General features: G+C 37.3%; 2 protein-coding genes across 2 annotated transcripts; one reads left to right on the top strand and one right to left on the bottom strand.

Moving 5' to 3' along the window:
* Positions 1 to 1,134: 1,134 nt before the first annotated feature.
* LOC137719485 (UDP-arabinopyranose mutase 3-like) lies at positions 1,135 to 2,791 on the bottom strand. The gene is made up of 2 exons (XM_068458528.2): positions 2,371 to 2,791; positions 1,135 to 1,553 (listed from the first exon to the last, which is right to left on the bottom strand). Exons 1-2 carry the CDS (start codon positions 2,695 to 2,697, stop codon positions 1,299 to 1,301), a joined length of 582 nt encoding a protein of 193 aa, XP_068314629.1. The 5' UTR covers positions 2,698 to 2,791; the 3' UTR covers positions 1,135 to 1,298.
* A 9,096-nt stretch (positions 2,792 to 11,887) lies between these two features.
* On the top strand, positions 11,888 to 14,300 carry LOC137748570 (Plant invertase/pectin methylesterase inhibitor superfamily). The gene is made up of 2 exons (XM_068488739.2): positions 11,888 to 12,842; positions 13,455 to 14,300. The coding sequence occupies exons 1-2, from the start codon at positions 11,993 to 11,995 to the stop codon at positions 14,135 to 14,137; spliced, it is 1,533 nt and encodes a 510-aa protein (XP_068344840.2). The 5' UTR covers positions 11,888 to 11,992; the 3' UTR covers positions 14,138 to 14,300.
* Positions 14,301 to 18,766: the final 4,466 nt, after the last annotated feature.

The raw sequence follows: 18,766 nt of genomic DNA, 5'->3' as shown, positions 1-18,766 counted from the left end.
TTTGCAAATTCTTCTTTCTGCACTCTATCTACTAATTTCAAATCTCTCTAACTTTTGTAGTTTATTTTTAACTATGCATGACATGCCACTTAGTACTACGGTTTGGTGGTATTTTTCCTCACATGTAAATGAGAGGTCTTGAGTTCAAATCTCGTGAATGACGAATTCGATACCAAATTAGATTGCTCATTGTGTGACTTAGCTGAACTCCTACCTCCTTAGTGTAAATATATCGTTGTACTAAAAAAAAAAAAGACTATACTTTATCTAAATCCTTTGGTAGTGGCAAATTTCTCATTCAAACAAGCCTTATTGCGACAGTGATGACGATAGTCGTCTCTCATTTTTGTTTCCAAAAGGATCACAAACAAAGCCGATGTTCTTGGTCTTTGCGAAACGATATGCTTCTAATTTAGTTGTTTATTGGGATGAGTCGTCACGTTCCATCACATAAGTAGAAAATAAAGATAGAATTCACAATAGAACATCTTTTTACATTGGAGGATAGATATTTAGGCTAAGTTCTAAAATGACTATTTATTTATAATAGTATCGAACTTGCTATATTTGAGATTAAAATGTGAGGCTTACTACTTGCAAGTAGAAAATAATATCGTTATACTGTAGTTTGTAATGTTAGTGGCAGCTCGCAAAGGAAAAAAAAAGATTAACTTGGATAACTTTCAGAACAACCCCAAGGGGTTAGTCTAGTGGAAATCGAGTAGAGGTTTGGAACTCCAATTTGACTTCGAACTCCCATGGATGCATTCTTTGGGCTTCTAGCTCTCTTTTGGTATACTCTTCGACCCAAAGGTCAAAAGTATGTTACCTCCTCATCTAGTATTGCACTTAGGGCTGGGCACGGGCCGGGCCGGGCCCAATTTTGAAGGGACCGGACCGGACCTAGGTTCAAAGGGAACGGGGCGGGCCGGGCCGGGGATTACATTTTTTAATATAAGAACCGGACATTACCCGGCCCGGTTGAAACGGGCCGGTTCGGGCCGGGTCCACGGGTCCATTTTTTTTTTTTTTTTTGGTTGTTTGAAAGAAAAAAAAAAAATTGTACATATTCACAGATTGCAAACTGCACAGATTGCAATCTGCACAAAAAACTGCAGACTAATATGCAAAGACTCCGGTGAACACAGAACTTCATATCAAAATCTTGTGAACTAGTTAACCTTTTAGCTTGTATGCTGAGAAATGTGCAACCAAATAAAAGGAAAAGAGAAGTATGTGCTGAATTATAAAAGGATATGCAAAGACTCCGGTGAACACAGAACTTCATATCAAAGTCTTCATACCCTAAGTCTGTGATCCCCACCAATTATTTTAATGCTAAGAATATGCTCGTCATCGTCAAGAAGTTCCAATCTTTCAGTACTTGTAGTGGCAGGAAGCCCAGACTTAACATCAACTTCTCTGAGACTTCCAATCTCAAGGTTCCCCTGCACCACACACCTGCTGACGAAAAATGGAGTTGACGGAGACAGAAGGTTCTTGATATGCTGCTCAAGTGCATTGATATCTTTGCCAGAAGGATCTTTGGCAACCTGCATTTTCACAAAGAGTACCATACTTAAGTTATAACACCTCAATTTCACAAGAATTTTAAGGATATCGATCAAATCTGAAACACATTAGCAGCACCATAACATTGCTAATTCCAGCAACAGTTCCAAATACACAACACCAGCTACTCAAACTACGAATACACGAAACCGAAATTAAACGTTTTAATCTTAATCAATATTTACGGGCCGAAACTTTTAGGTGTAAATCTAACAATAATTCGAACAGACTCGAGTGCAAGGTGGAGATCTGTGAATGTAGTAAACAGTATATCAATTAGCTTAGTGCTGAACCTAAGATTTACGAAAACAATACAAATCTTTCAAAAGCTTCGATATCATAGAATTGCAATTATATAATTCATGCTATCACCGAAACCGGATCAGAAGACAATGACTAACAAACAACATCTCTACACAAGACTTTAAGTACACTAACGGAAAGAACTCATGGTAAGAAACGGATCAAACCAAAGGCAACTATGATATTAAAATATGACTCGAAAGAAACAGAGATCAAAGCAAGTAAAGTTCATTAACAAAAGTAAACGATGAGGGTAAGTTCAAACATTAGCAGCAGAAACAGATCTAAACAACAAAAGCAACAGAATTTCATCACAAACTAATCAATTCGAGTCGAATCGAAATTCAATTGAACAACAAGATTTCGAAAACCCCAACAAAACCCACTTCCCAAAACCCACCAAGATCCAACCTTTTCAACTCAAAAATCAAATCCCACATCCAAAACAGCCCCAATTAAGATCCCAAGTTTTCGAAACCCAAAAGCGATACTTACAAAGCAATCGTCGTCGATGGTGAAGATGTACTTCTTCTTGGAGACCATGTAGCCGAAGCATCTGCAAGCAGAGTCCTTGAAGGAGATGCAGGACGCCTTGGGACCCAGAATCCGGTTGATATCGTTGCGGTTGTAGAGCTCGTAGTCGAAGCCCTCCGGGACCTTGATCACCTTCGACGGGTCGCCGTCCTGGACGATGATGAGGTGGTACTGCTGGAAGAAGGGCCTCCACATCTCGAGGAAATCGAGGTTTCGGATGGTGGGGATGACGATGTCGAGCTCGTCCTTCAGCAGAGGGGTCGGGGCGACCTTGCTGTACTGCGCCATGGCTGCAGCTGCTTCTCACCGACGGAGAGCGAGAGAGAGGGAGGGAGAGAGAGACGGGTTGGAGTTTAGACTAAAACCTAAAACCAACGGTCATGATTGGAAGGTATGTTTATTTTCAATCTGGGCCGTCCATTTCAATTACAAACGGGCCGGTTCGGGGCCCCGTTTTTCTATAAATCTGGAACCGGCCCGACCCTAGAATGCCATTACCTAGGCCCGCCCCGCCCCGTTTCCCCTATTTAAAAACAGGACCCGCCCCGTACCCGCCCCGACCCGCCTATACCCGCCCCTACCCGCGGGCCCAAGACCCGTTTGCCCAACCCTAATTGCACTTGTATGGGAAGGAGGATTAGTCGCTATCAATTTGTGGTGTAGTACCTCTTATATTTAAAATAATAAATTTCCTGACAGGAAATGAAAAAAAGAACTGGGCAAATTTCTTCAAGATGTCCTATTTAGCTTAAATAAAACTACTATTGGAAAGTATTTTGTCTTCATAATATTATTTTTTTGGAAAGACCTTGTTAATTCTAAGGAATTAATTCTTCAGATTCAAAAGAAATTAGCTTGTTGGAAAGCGAATAATGTGAGATGATAATAGTTTTGAAAATTATTCATCCATTCATTCAATGTACTTTTGCAAAACAAGTGATAATAATGTTTCTAGTATCATAAATTGGTTAAGCAATCTATCATTCAGTACTACGGTTTAGTGATATTTCTCTTCATTGGTAAGTGAGAGGTCTTAGCTTCGATTATCATCAAAGGCGAATTTGAACCACATTATTGCTAGCCCATTGTGAGGCTTAGCTTACTTCCCCACTTCATTAGTGTGGATAATATTGTTTGTTAAAAAAAAAAAAATTAGTTAAGCAATCTAGAGGGTTTTGTTATAAGAAATTGGCATGGTGAATGATCAGCCTATTGACCATCCTTATCATATTATTGCTAGCCTATCGTGAGACTTAGCCCACTTCTCCACTTCATTAGTGTAAATAATATCGTTTGTTCAAAAAAATTAGTTAAGCAATGTAGAAGGTTTTGTTATAAGAAATTGGCACGGTGAATGGTCATCCTATTGACCATCCTTATATCGTATAGCTTCAAATAAGCTCTTACCCACAGACTCAGAGATGCTCTTCTTTTTCCTGAACAAAGAAATTTCAAAAACATTGTATTGGTAGGGACTCCAAGATTGTCGTTGATTTGCATAGCCAATTACCGTACTAAGGCATAATATTCACAACATTAATATTCGGGATCGGGTGCTTCCAAGTGGGCCAACTGCTTGGGAACCGTTTGTGGCCAGAGTTTCTTCCTTTTTTACGTCCAAGTAAGGAACGTCATACAGGCTCTTCAAGGGAAGGAGTTTCTATTTTTTTATAAAAAGAAAATTAGTTGTGGGGTTCACTCCACATCGAAGTTCAACGATTTGAACCGTCTATTTTGTAAGTTTTGATTCATAGATCATCCTTACAAAAATTCAATTCAATTTGAAATCATTTACCTATTTAATTATCACGATGAAATTTTAATGTTTATTTGAGAACAAAATGTTGATCAATTTCTTTGAACTCAATTAGATGCCTCAAATATTTCCAATTTGGCTAATATTTTGTAAGGATGATTTATGAAGTGCAATTTAAAAAAGTAAACGGTTCGGATAATTAATATTCGATGTGGTGTGGACCGCACAACTAATCCCAATTTTATAAAATTAAAAAATTAAAAAAAAAAAATCCCTTAACGTAAAGGTTTTCTATATAAAAAAAATCCCTTAACGTAAAGGCTTTCTATATATATATAATCTCTCATACATAACTATATATATAATTTCCCTTCTTTGTTCTCATAGAAAATCATCACGTCATATTCTAGAAGAAAATGAACGATACAAATCATGCATCTTTTATTTTCCTTGAAAAATAACCTTGATTATTATTTTTTATTTCAACTTGACTGAAAATTTTGTTTTAAAAAAAGGATAAGCTTATTTCAAATTCTAAACAGGATTAGGAGGTAATCGGCATGCAGAGCAGTCATGATCGCCGAAAAAGACCAACATTAACCGGATAGACACGAATAATTCAAATATTACTTTTAGAATTATAGCATTGGCAACGAATTTGAATGTCTTTAAATTAGTGTATCATATTTGTCAATTGCTTTTGTCAACGTTGTGCCATGCAGTCAAAAGAATCTACTTAAATCGGAAAGAGAGAATAACCTAGTTTGTTGGTGCAATACCCTGAATATTTTACAAGTTTTGTGGAATTTCATTTCTTTGTTTATGTGGAAGAAAATTCAAATAGATCGATTTATGGTTGTGAAATTCGAATGGGGAAAATGTGAAATCCCGCTTTCGGATTTCATTATTATTTTTGTCGTATAATTTTTTGTTAAGTAGGAAATGACGAAAATGCCCTAGTTAGGTAACAAAATTATATGAGGACCTATTTATATCCTCATATATTTTATCAGATTTCTTGGCATATTTGGATAGAGCCCAATTCCACGAATGGCGCAAACTGTTCGTGAAACGGAGTTGTAACAAATAAGTTATAAACGAGCAAAGTTTGGGGTAAATGGTCATTTGACCATAACTTAAAAGGCTCCAGAAAATCTGAAGCAAGGAGATGATGCCACGTGTGAGGCTATAAGGGAAGGAAGAGGAAAGAAAGGAGGGGGTTGCAGCCAATGGGAGGGAGGAGAGAAGAGAGGGACGAATTAGAGAGAAGAACGAGGAGGGAAAGGAGGGAAGGAGAGACCCAGCAAAATCTCGGATTCTCTCTTCGACCTGCCGAGTCGACCCGACTCCATCTCTCTATTCCGGCCACCTTTGACGACAGGGTCGGTGTCAAACGACTCCTCTCCTCAAACCCAGTCGAGCCGTCCACTCAATTCCACCTATGGGTTGCCATGTTTAACAAACGAGGCTTGAGAACCCCGCGGGTTCGCCTAAACCCTAGAACCCTTATCTCCAAATCCGGCAAAAACATGGTGGCGCACCATTTGGGGTTGGTAGCCCTTCCTAGCAGGAGTAAAACCTGACAAAAATCACGGTCATCGGACCTTCGACGGAGGAGCGGCGAGGCTCTAAAGATTTCGGCCACCCGGGCCTTTCGTGGGATTTTGGCCACTTCCCGGGCGAACTAGGCTTCGGCCCAGATATAAAAGTTCTTCCCCTTGTTGTGTTCTACAACTCTGTTAAAATTTGATAATTTTTAGAGTTCGTCGGAATTTGGAGTTTCCATTCTCAAGAAACCTTCACGCATGGCTCGTGCGGTGGCATGTGGTCAGTGAGCCGATGTCGTCTTTTAAAGTAAATGTTGATATTCTGAAACCATATTTGATATGCATTTGGTATGATTCACTTGTTTGAACTTAGTTAGTGATTGTTAGTCACTTGAATGATTTTGGAATTGAGTTTGGAATTGAATTTGTGAACTACAAATGGCTTGATCCTTTCATTGGGTACGTAGACAGTCTAACGAAACGATTAGATGCAGCCATAAAATAATTCAGAATTAATATTGTACTTTATTTCTTTAAGAAGAGAAATTTGTTAAGGTTGGCCTATCAATTTTGATAGCGTAGAGATCAATTTTGATATTTATTTTGGCTTATCACCGGATTTAGCTTCCAACTATGAATTTTTGGGTCGTTACAGTTGGTCTACTTAACGAATTAATCACACTTCCTATTTGTGATCAATATGCCATTTGGAGCTAAGTTTTCACCATAGCTTCTTTTTTTTTTTTTCGTTTATTGCCCTTGGTGATAATCTATGAATCACGGATACTTCTACGTGCAGTTTAGTAGAGTATTTCATATTCAATACTTTATCATACACAATATTCGTCAAATACTCTTGAATACTTGTTGGATATGTGTCATGGTCAACAAATACGGTTTTAGTTTGATGGATGTGTATCCAGCTTTTAGGATACTTTTACACTTTCATATGATAAATTAAGAGGAGAAAACAAATAGAAAACAGAGCTTTAGTTGAAAGTTGATGAATACGAAGAGCTTACCTCTAATTGAAACAAGGAATATAACTCTCACATTTCTTTTAAATATATATTTTTATTGTTGTATCCATGACATATTATATCTTAATTTTCAAAAAAAATTCGTTTTACCGTATCATATAACTATACCTATATTTGTATCTGTGCTTCAAGTGTGATAACCATAACTTTTGTTAGATATTATAAAGAGGAAGACTGTTTCTGAGAAGAGAGGCGTGATTACTAATTCAAATATGAAGTGACAATTACATTGCATGTATATATAACAACAAAAAGTCTTATTCCACTAAATGAGGTTAGCTGTATGAATATTAGAACGCCAATGCGCTCGATTTTGCGCCAATTCTTTCATTAGCTCCAAGTAGTTTATGCCCTTTCTTAAAGTCTCTGTCCAACTCTTTAGGTCTTCCTTTACCCTTTTCCCCTTAGTCTCTGTCTCATAATTGCATTTTCTATTCAGAGCATCTATATGTCTTCATTTCACATGTTCAAATCACCTTAACTGATTCTCTCTTTTCTTATCTTCAATTGCAGCCACTCCTACTTTACCTTGGATATCCATTCTTGTGTGTCAACACCTCCAACAAAGCATTTTTCTCTCCACTACACTCATTTTTTGCATGTATTGATGGTTGACCCACTCAACATTTCATGCCATAAAACATTACTAGCCTTATTGTCGTCCCATTAAGTTTTTCCTTGACCTTTACTGTACTCATCTACTTTATCCATCCAACTTGTATTCTATGGTTGAGATCTTCATCTAATTCTTCGTTCTTAATGCTCTTTTTCATGTATATAAGTAATAGGTAATTACTACATGCAGTTTATTTTGTAGGACATGGTATGTAGCGTAATAACTAAAATTAGTTCGCTAATTAAATGGGTTCTTGTTGAATGAATGAAATGTCCAAATTGAAAATTTACATTATGGTACTAGCCCTTATGGGAACTATTAATCTGGTGGTTACAATCTTTTTCTTCAATCATTACGTTTTGAGTTCAAACATTCTCTTTTTTCCGATAAAATTAAGTGTATCAATCCTAAGAGCAACTCCACTGGTGTGGAGTTGTCGAGGCAATTGGACAGCTTTAGCTCTAGTTGCCGTCCACAACTTAGGTTAAATGGGTGGAGCCAACGGGCTTAGGTAGCAATCCAGACAGATTGTGCCTAGGCCGTCAAACAGGAAACATGTGGCGCGGACTACCGCTTTATGAATATGTCAACGATGAGCCTTAAGTTGGACCATGCTCCAAAACTCTATTTGTGTGCTTTACAATCTAGGCTTTGGAGTTGCGTGTGGAAGCATATAGTCTGCATTATTAATTGAGAGTTGAACCATATATAATAACAAGGGCAGAGGTAGAATCCAATATAAGTTTAGGATGATGCTATCCACACATCCTTTTTACCTCTTAAACACCCCACGTTAATTTCTTTTATTTTATCTCTTTTAATTCATTCGATTCGAATGCCGAAAATTGAAAATGGTGTGTGAGAAGCATGAGTTTGAAAAATGATAATGCTATTTGCACACCCTTATTAATTTTTTGTCATTGATTATCATCAATTCATTCAATTCAAAGGTCGAAAACTGAAAGGGATGTGTGAGAAATAAAATAAGTGCGTAGATAACACTACACTTACAAAAAACCTCCCTGGGCTACAGCCCACCTTAGCCTTGTGGGTGGCTCTGACCTTGCTATCCACACACCATTTTTACCTCTTAAACACCCATGTTAATTTATGTTATTTGGTTCCTTCAATTCATTCGATTCGAATGTCGAAAATTGAAAATGGTGTGTGAGAAGTAAAAAGAGGTGTGTGGATAACACCACTAAGTTTAAGTTGTGATCATTCACAGGCACCTACATTCTATATATTCCAGTTTAATTAGAAATGGTCAAGCATATTTCCTGTACACGAAAAACACTTGATTAGTAAACACAGAAAACGTTACATCTTCATGTAAAGGCATGGGAGATCCAACTTTCAACTTTGGGTGGCATATTGATTTGGAGTCTATAATCCATGTTTAGGATAAGTTCACCTAAACAAAAATTCAAAGTCCGCCTTAACTAGTTAATTAGCTGGGTAGGCAGGTCCCTACGACCAAAGGCTAGCTTACATGAGCGCTCAAAGCTTCCTTATAAGGTTTTAATACATAAATGTCAAGTAATTAACTTAAGTTATAACTCGTTCACATGTTATAATATAAATAAATGTCCAATGAAATATTATGTACATATCCCACAAAACAAAAACATATCAGTCATGTTGTTACTCGTATTAAAATGAACACTATGAATTTAGTATTTTTCAGTCTTTTGGGATAATGACTAAGAGAAAACACTATTTATAACCAAGAAAGGGGTGACGAATGACAATTAGTAAGTTTTGAATTCCAAATCGTTATCGTTGCCATTCTTTCAAGTCTCAACTTCAAGTTGGCAGACAAATATTCAAAATATAAATATAAATATATGTACGTATGTATGTATGTATATCTCCGTTTGATTGATCTAATGGATTCAGCAATTCCACGTTAGCATTTTCGTTTTGATTACTCATCCTTCAATCCTTCCGATGTCTTCTATTACAAACCATCTTCCAAAATTCCCAGTCATTGCTGCTATCTCTCAGCTGCTAAACCTCAAACCCTCATCCCTCCTCACTCGTCAGTCGGTTTAGTGCATCATGTACATCTTATCTAAAGTTTGCTCTCTGTCCTTCTCCGCCTATTTGAATCCTTTCATATCACACAAATTAAGAGGAACAAAACGTCATGTTTCTATAAGGGTGAAAACTGGTTTTACAATAAAAGTAACAAAACAGTAAAAGTATAATAAAAACTGTATAGTTTCAAAGCCTCTGTATGTTGAATTTAAAAAGACAAATTAGATGTAGGGATTTCATTTAAAAAGGATCAGAAGAGGCCGGTGTGGGTGAGACTGACGAGGGATGAGGGAGGAGGGGTTGGGGTTGGGGTTGGAGTTGGAATCGTTGGACTGTTGGAGATATATGGCAGCTGTGAAAAATTTGGGATGAACTTTTGTAAAGTGTGACGGGTCGTGGGGATGGGAAAGGAAAAATTGAATCATTAGGGTTTGTGAAATGTGGGAAGAGGCAAGTGATACGGTACAAAAGGTGAATATTCAATTTAGTATGATTATACTGATGTGGAATAGCAATTCTGTTAGATTAATCAAATAGTTAAGATTTTGTCAAGTGCATGTAAATGCACTGAGGCTAAATGTAGAGACTCGAGATTCCGTTCAAATACATGTTTACACTTTCAAATGGGCGGGTATATATATGGTCTCAATCAGTTAAGCATGTTCTGTAATTACAATTAACCTTTATAGACAATCAGATAACTTATCATTGGTGTAGAGGAAAATAGTTTGAGAGAGAAAGGGATTGAGAGATTCAATCTTTAAGGGGTATATGGATTACTCTAGGGATTTAGGATTTAAAAGATTTTAGGGATTTAGAGATTCGATTTTTTTCGGGGTTTATGGATTCAGTCTTAGGGTTTTACCGTTTTGGATATCAAGTTTCGTAAAAATATGCCTTGTTTTGTTGTTTATTCTGTTTTTGAATTTTTTTTTTTAAATTGAAACCATAAAAAAAAAAAAAAAAAAAAAGAAGGCCCCATGATTATCAGTGTCATCATCCATCCACAAATTGAATGAGTTAGCTATTTTTGTCAATTGAAAATAAATTAGCTAAAAAATTAGATTATGTAAACTTATTTAGCATATTTGCGTATAAAACGCGAGACATGTACTATATAAATAATGTTTGTATATATTTTCTTTTGATATTAATTGTAAATGATATTTGATGTATAAATAAATTTCTTCATGTATTTAGCGAAACTTTTTTTATTTTTTATTTTTTATTTTTTTATACAGATCAATGTACAAAAGTCAAAGTCCAAAAAACTCTAGGCCCTCACTTCAAAAGCTCCCCTAGGGCCCCAAATTCTCAAGACCGACCCTAAAAGCTACGGTTGACGGTTACAAATTATGACAGTAAGAATAACAGTCACACACCGGTGAGAAAGACTCATTTAGAAAGAACAGCTCTGACTCAAAGAGAAAAACTCTTGGTTACAGAGAAACCGAGTTATTGAAGATGAGATCACCAAGATTCTGAGAGTACTTATTATAGCACTGTACTAATCTTCAATATTAGCAAAATACCGTTACTTGAGTTGGGTCGTCGCCGCCATAAATAGCTGCGTTGATTTCTTGTGCATAATGTGTGCAAGGCTTTTACGTAGTTTTGGCGGCCGATTGGAAAATAATATGAACAATTCGTCAAATATTATCTAATATTATTGCGACGTAGAGCCCATGGAAAAGTAATTCAAATGACTTTTGTTTTTTTGGTGAAAAGTATTCCAACGACTGAATGACACAGATTGTGAAATCGTGAGCAAAACACGTTGACCTATTTACACGTCTAATCTAAAACGACATGCTATGGTGATCGATGTTTGATCGAGGGTGGTACCATCTACATTTTTTTTTCTTTACTTTTCACGTACTATTTTTAATTTTTGATCACCAAATTAAATGAAATAAATGTGATAAAAAAATAAAAAGAAATAAAAACTGAAAATAAAATAATTATTAAGCGACTCCTATATTTTTGTAGTATTACAAATTGTTGTCCAATTATGTTCGCAGCACCAAATAATGTCCCAATTTATTGTTAGCAAATGTTACATATGACATGCCGAAATGTCATTTGCCACTTGCAACGTCCTTCTCTTCATTCCTCAACCCACCATGTCATATGTCATCGATCAAATTCAAATGATAGATACACACACACATAGATATATAAAGTTGCTCCTAACATTATTAATTGCAACTACATTTGCTACCAACAATCCTATAGTTGCATCGCCCTACAATATTATCAAGTTCCTCGCCCACCAAATTACTATACTTATATATTATATTATCAGTCATCAAATTCCAAATGATCAAAAAATATGGTGTATACTAGTCAATCTATTGGGAGAAAAGTAACAAAGGAAAGTTGTGCACCCAATCACTTTACGCGCTTTATAACCCAAAGTGATATTGGCCAAAACCACGTACCTCTCGACTGCTTCCCTTCTATATAAAGAACCCAGTAACGTAAGCCATGCACACCATATTTCAAACGCACAAGCTCAGCTAGCTCTCTAGTCTCCCAATCACCCATTTCATCATTACATTTCTTGATCAAAAAGCCATACAAAATGGCAATTCGATTTTACTCGACCCTTTTTTTGGTGCTTTTTCTCTCTCCATTAGTCATTTTTGGTTACTCTCCCAATGATGTGAGGACATGGTGTAGCCAAACCCCTCACCCACAACCATGTGAGAGTTTTCTAAGCCATAAAGCAAACAATATCCCCATCAAAGGTAAGTCCCAATTCTTCAAGATATCAACGCAACTAGCCCTAGACCGTGCCATACTTGCTCACACCAACTTGTATTCACTTGGCTCAAAGTGCCAAAATGCACATGAAAAAGCTGCATGGGCTGACTGCCTTGAGCTTTATGACTACACAATCCAAAAGCTCAACAAATCCATAGATCCCACCAATGGCGCTACTCAAAACGACGCTCAATCTTGGCTCAGCACAGCTCTCACGAACCTTGAGACATGTCGAGCAGGGTTTGTAGACCTCGCTGTCTCAAATAATCAGCTCATGCCATCTAATAATGTTTCTAATTTGATTAGCAACACTTTGTCCGTTAACAAAGTACCATACACCTCTCAGCCAGAATATAAACAAGGCTTTCCAACTTGGGTGAAGCCCGGGGATCGGAAGCTCTTGCAGTCGTCTTCTCCTAAGGCAGATATTGTGGTGGCAAAAGACGGTTCAGGGAATTACAAGACCATAAATGAGGCAATATCTGCAGCTTCAAGGAGAAAAGGGAGCGGAAGGTATGTGATATATGTGAAGGCAGGGAGCTACAAGGAAAATGTTCAGATAAAGTTGAAGAATATCATGTTGTTGGGAGATGGTATAGGAAAGACTATCATCACAGGAAGCAAAAGTGTTGGCGGGGGAACTACAACCTTCAATTCAGCTACAGTTGGTAAGTAAAATTAGCTTTAATTCTTTATTATGTTCTACGAAACATTTTTTTGGCTTGATGATAAATTCAAGGGGTCACCGATCACAAATAATAAGAAAATTTGTATCTCATAATAAAAAAAGTGAACAAGTCACTTGTAATATAAGTAATTTACTAGTTCGTTTGAAAATAGATGCGAGAAAGTCAAAATCACTATTAGAGAGAAGTACGTAGTAAATTAATGTAAGAATGATTAGATGGTAGTAGAAGTACTAGCTAGGCAAAGCGTAAAGTTTGATAGTCATTAAGTTCATTGACTGGGAGGGCAAGGTAATCATTAAGTTCATTGACTGGGAGGGCAAGGTAATCTGTCGAGTTTTATTTCACTCGTGATAGACAATGATCATGTCATCTAGATACTTACAAGATTAACATTTTCCCTCCACTTGTCTTAACTATGGACTACGATGACGATCAACTAGTTTGAACATGTTAGATTATGGTACTAACCTGATCTTTTCCGTTGTCTTCTTATATTGGCCAAAGAATATTTGCAAAGTCAGCAATTACACACACGCAACTAAGCTAATTACAATACATAACAGTTTTGATTTTTTATTTTCTTCATTGTAGCTGTGGTCGGAGATGGGTTTATTGCCCAAGGCATAACATTCGAAAACACTGCCGGTCCAACAAGTGGGCAAGCTGTGGCACTCCGGTCCGGTTCAGATCTATCTGTGTTTTACAAGTGTAGCTTTGAGGGGAACCAAGACACCCTCTATGTGCACTCTGAAAGGCAATTCTATAGAGAATGTGACATCTATGGAACTGTTGACTTTATTTTTGGCAACGCTGCCGTGGTTATTCAAAATAGTAATATTTATGTTCATAACCACAAAACCAACACAGTTACAGCCCAAGGCCGAACCGACCCAAATCAGAACACAGGAATTTCCATTCACAATTGTAAGGTTACAGCTGCTTCGGACTTAAAACCGGTTCAAAGTTCAGTTAAAACGTACCTAGGGAGGCCGTGGAAGCAATATTCTCGAACGGTGTTTATGAAGACATACCTTGATAGCTTAATTAACCCAGCTGGTTGGATGGAATGGAGTGGCGATTTTGCCTTGAAGACTTTGTATTATGGTGAATACATGAACACCGGCCCTGGTGCATCCACTAAAAATAGGGTTAGTTGGGCAGGTTACCATGTGATTACTAGTGCCTCGGAGGCTTCCGAATTCAGTGTTGGGAACTTCATTGCTGGTGGTTCTTGGTTGCCAGCCACCAATGTGCCTTTCACCTCTGGTCTATGATTATTAATAGATTTGTTTGTAACATAATAAATAAATTGGCTGTTGCCCAAAAAAGTAGTATTTCTTTATATGGAATTGTCAGTGGCTCATGAATTGTAATTCTTTGTGAATTTTTTTATATGACTAATAATGGATAAGGTTCTTATTGTGTTTGTCTGATTTAGATACTCTTGTTGATCATTTGGTTTCGGAGGTTATTTAATGATAGTAATTTATGAAACTATATAAATATGTCTATCATATTATAAAAAATAAAAAAATACAAAATTGACCACATATTTTTTGTACTTAGTTATCAACATCGTCGATCCAGTATGATTGTATACTTATTCATTTGTTTGATTAATTGCCAAAGCAAAAAATCCCACTTGTTTCATCGAGATATTGTATATGTTGGTCAATGATAAATTGTTCAAAGTTGGGGAATTATCTTCTTCTAAAATAAAAGTAGTAACCGAATCTCTTAATCTTCGACAAGAAAAAAAAAATCTTCAATCTTATCATATGAAGTTAAACTGAAAAATCTAATTGAGAAATATTTACTAAAGAATTACTTTTTTGTTTATTATTGATTTGATTAACGTTGGGAAAATAAAAAATGCCTGTGAATACAGTAAAGTCCAAAATTTTCTCGGTTATTCAGCTATGTTTTGCACAAATGGTTAGGTTACCATGTCATTTCTAGTGACTTGGAGGCTTCAAATTCCAGTGCTGGGAACACCATTGCTGGTGATTCTTGGTTGCCAGCCAGTCAGCCACCAGTGCCTTTCTCCTGTGCTTTATAATTATCATCAGATTTCTTTTGTAACATAAATAAATATGTTGTTGCCCAAAAAAATTGTGGAATTGATTAAGGACGTTTGTATGATTGGAAAAATAGTGTTTCTTTATAGAATTCACTAATAGAAAAAAACCATTTGTGAGAAAGGACTTTATGTGACGAAGGAGCTGATGTCGCGCAAGGGTGTTTCGCACAATGAATTTAAGTCTCCGTTGCGCGAGTTCATCGCACAAAAAGTAAAGTACCTAACAATTTATGTGGTGCAATGTTTCGTCGCGCAAAGGATTTTCACTGTGCAAAGTTTTGTAAAGAAACGCGCGTAAGCCCGTAATTTGGCTCCAAAAACATGTACGACATTGAAAACCTTGCACGACAAATCTTCATCATGCATGGAGTCAACATATACCAGACGGTCAGTTTTTTTAGTTAGAGTAATGAATATCATAGTTACTGCAAGGTCTTGTGCGACAAAGGATTTGTCACACAAAAACCCCAAGTTTCCTTTAAATTTATAGTTTTGCTCTCCATATTCACAATTCGTTCCGAAAACTCCCTACTTTTCCAGATTATTATTCCAATTGTTGTTTGAATTTCCGTACAATGGGCGAATTTGGTGCTCGTTCGTCAAAGAGAGTCGAGGGCGAAGGTTCCAGAAAAGGTAATGCGTACTAAATTTTATGTAATGTATAATTGTGGCAGCCCGTCCCGAATTATTTGTACCGCATGTGTGAAATGACGATTTTACCCCTGGACGTTATTTAGTGTTGTAGGGTGTTTGGTTTGTTTTGTTTTTAGTTGGTGGGCTGTCATCTAGACCACACACACACACACACACACCCGTGACTTCCTTCTCTCTCTTCTCTTTCGGACTTTCTTCCATTTTCCCTTCTATTTCCTTTGCAAGTGTACGGACAAACTTCAAACTAACTTTCCATGCACGGATCGAAGGTTTGAAGGCTAGTTTTGGACTCCTTGCAAGTCCAGAAACTCATTCATACCATTTGTAGGACGTGGGACCTTTGAAAACCCAAGAACCCAAGAACCTCGATTTGGTGCACTGTTCATGCACACGTGATCGTGGGGTTTTTAGAAGTTTCTAAGATTATAGGGAGCTTTAGAGCCTTCTCACGAAGCTCGAGGAACAATTTTGAAGTGTTTTGGACGTCGGGAAGCTCGAGTTCATCAAGTTGCAGGTTTGGCCGGAATATCGAGGTTTCTCTGACAAGATTCGGTTGGTTTTAGGTCCCCAAAGTGGTAAGGTTTTGTTCTACTCGTTGTAAGCTTCATCTTGGTACAAATTTCATGGATTTTGGTTAAGAATTGAAGAAGATATTGAAGTTTGAAGTTTTTCCAGAAACTGGCGAAAATTCGAGTTGTAGGCGGCGGCGGATGGCGGCGATTGGAGAAGGAGGCGAATATTCTGTCAGAGTTAACGGAATATTCTAATGGCGTTAGGTAACGGCCGTTAACGTCTGTTAGGGTTTTAACAGAATATTCCTTAATGCCGTTAGGGTTTCACACGTGTGCCAGGCACGTACCCGCCCGTGGCTGACGCGTCTGGCCGTGCCTTGGCCGGTGCGTGGCAATGCGTGGGAGGTCAGAAAATTATTTTAAAAATATGAGGATGTTCATGAGGTTGAGTAGTTCATGTTGGTATATTCAATCACTCCATTTGAGTAATGTATGAGAAGTTATTACCTAAGGTTGGTTATGTGCGTTAAATTGACGTTTATATAGTTGTTTCGCATATAGGTGAGGACTATCTGGAGGACGAGCGCAACCACGCGAGGCTTGGGGCTTTCGACCCTTCTACGTATCAATGAGTGGGCTTTTGTTTTCAGTGTGTGTGTGTGTGTGTATATATATATATATTGATTGGTATCTTTCTAGAAATTACGTTTTAAATGGTTTTATAATTGAAATGCCATGTCGAATATCGTCGATATTATTATTATTATGATTGTGTTGGTTATGCCTTGGTGCCGCGAACACACAGGTAAGTCAGGTGAGTATGTTGTTAGTGATAGATGTGGTGATGATTGAGATTGAGTTATAACTTATATTCCTGCACCTCGGTGATTGTGCTCCACCAGAGTAGGGCCTAGCCTTCACGTGATCGTTCACCTCTCGCACTGTACGCTCACCTTAGATCCAAGGCATGTGCCAGCCTGTCGTACAGACCACTTTAAGTGGTTCCGACTCGTAGGTGACTTGCGATACATCGCACAGCCTTCACGTGATCGTAGCACTGAGTGTATTTATATACACCAGCCTGTCGTACATACCACTTTAGGTGGTTCCGACTCGTGTGCAGGATAGTGGTTGAGGAGCTATAGTTTCAGCCGTACAGGTCACTTTAGGTGACTCCAGCTGACGTACTGATATTATTGACATATTGTGATTTGTTTTATCTCACCTGCTTGATGCTTATACTAATTGTTAGGATACTCTGACACGGAATATTTTGGTATGGCATATTTGAGGTTTATCGTTCTAGCATGATTTGATATACGAGTACGTATAATATTTTCTGGAAAGTATACGGGTTTTACAGAGAGAGGTTAGTACTTGATATTGAAATGGTTTGGAAAACTTTGTTTTTCCCCACTCACGTTTTCTGTTTTGCGCCCCTCCAAGTTTTAGGTAGTGAGGACGTGGGTGACGAAAGAGGCATCGAGGCAGTTCTGACAAAGCACCCTCCATGTAGGATTTTCTAGTAATCACTTGTATAGTGTTTGTTTATTTTGGACTGCACCTAGGATACTTGAACTCCTACTTTGCATTTTCCTTCCGTGTTTGTCACTAGTACTTACTGATCTTTTTATTGTAAATTATCTTGTTGACTTTATTTTCCTCGTATTTTTCACTCTTTTGCTTCCGCATTGTGCACTTGGTTACGTCACCCTCACGTGACAGCCAGCACGCCCCAATTTTTGATCGGGGTGTGTCAATAATTATATATTTAGCTTTTCTATTTTAAATTCATATTTTGTTGTTAGACAAGAAAAAGAAGAGAGCTGCACTCCAGGTCCAATACACTTTTGGTGGGACCCTTATTGAATCACGTATGAAGAATTAAAGAGATTTGGGGAGTCGGACATGACTCCAGGTTTAGGCACGACATTGGGGCATTAGCGTACCAAATGTTTTATGGAGTGGGAGTCTTGGAGAGCCGTCCTCGAGGAGATGAAGAGCACTTGATCAATGAGTTAGAAGTATTTGTTAATTAGTTAAAAAATAATTATGTTCCTTAAATAATATATTAGATTGATTTATATTTTATTAATTTTTGCATAATAGCCTGATTAGGACATTGATAAAACTGACCCAAATCTAATGAAGTGCATCGACAACATATTCAAGTTCTTTTTCCGGGAATGAAAGTTTGATGGTGAATGTGAACCAAAACTGCAACTAATACTTGAACCACCAATGGCGGAGTAGAATTGTTTATTTATTTATTTTATGGTTAATTAAATAATGAAATTTGATTTCTAACATGGACTATATTTATTTTGTTTCGTCTCGAAAACATATTTACAAAATACTATTATTGATAGGTCGTTGAATTTTGGAGTTAACTAGCTTCTTCAAGTAGCACAGATTTTTCAAACATATGGTACTTGGAAAGGTTACTTTACGCCAAAGTTTGATGACATTAGTATTTTGAGAAACTATTTTTGAGACAAAATAAAATAAATATTTACACCGCATTGCGCAAAAAATTGCGAAACGAACTAGTCGTCGCGTAAAGGAAATCTGAAATGGTTGGTGTGCATTGAAGTTGTCGTATTTATTACGTACTTTGCATGACGAAGGTTTAGTCACGCAACAGTTTGAGACTAAGC

Source organism: Pyrus communis, chromosome 2 (assembly GCF_041283825.1).
Source record: "Pyrus communis isolate YQ-2024b chromosome 2, ASM4128382v1, whole genome shotgun sequence".
NCBI lineage: Eukaryota > Viridiplantae > Streptophyta > Magnoliopsida > Rosales > Rosaceae > Pyrus > Pyrus communis.
The sequence above is the reverse complement of the archived record's forward strand: the minus strand, read 5'-3'. Positions and strand labels throughout refer to the sequence as shown.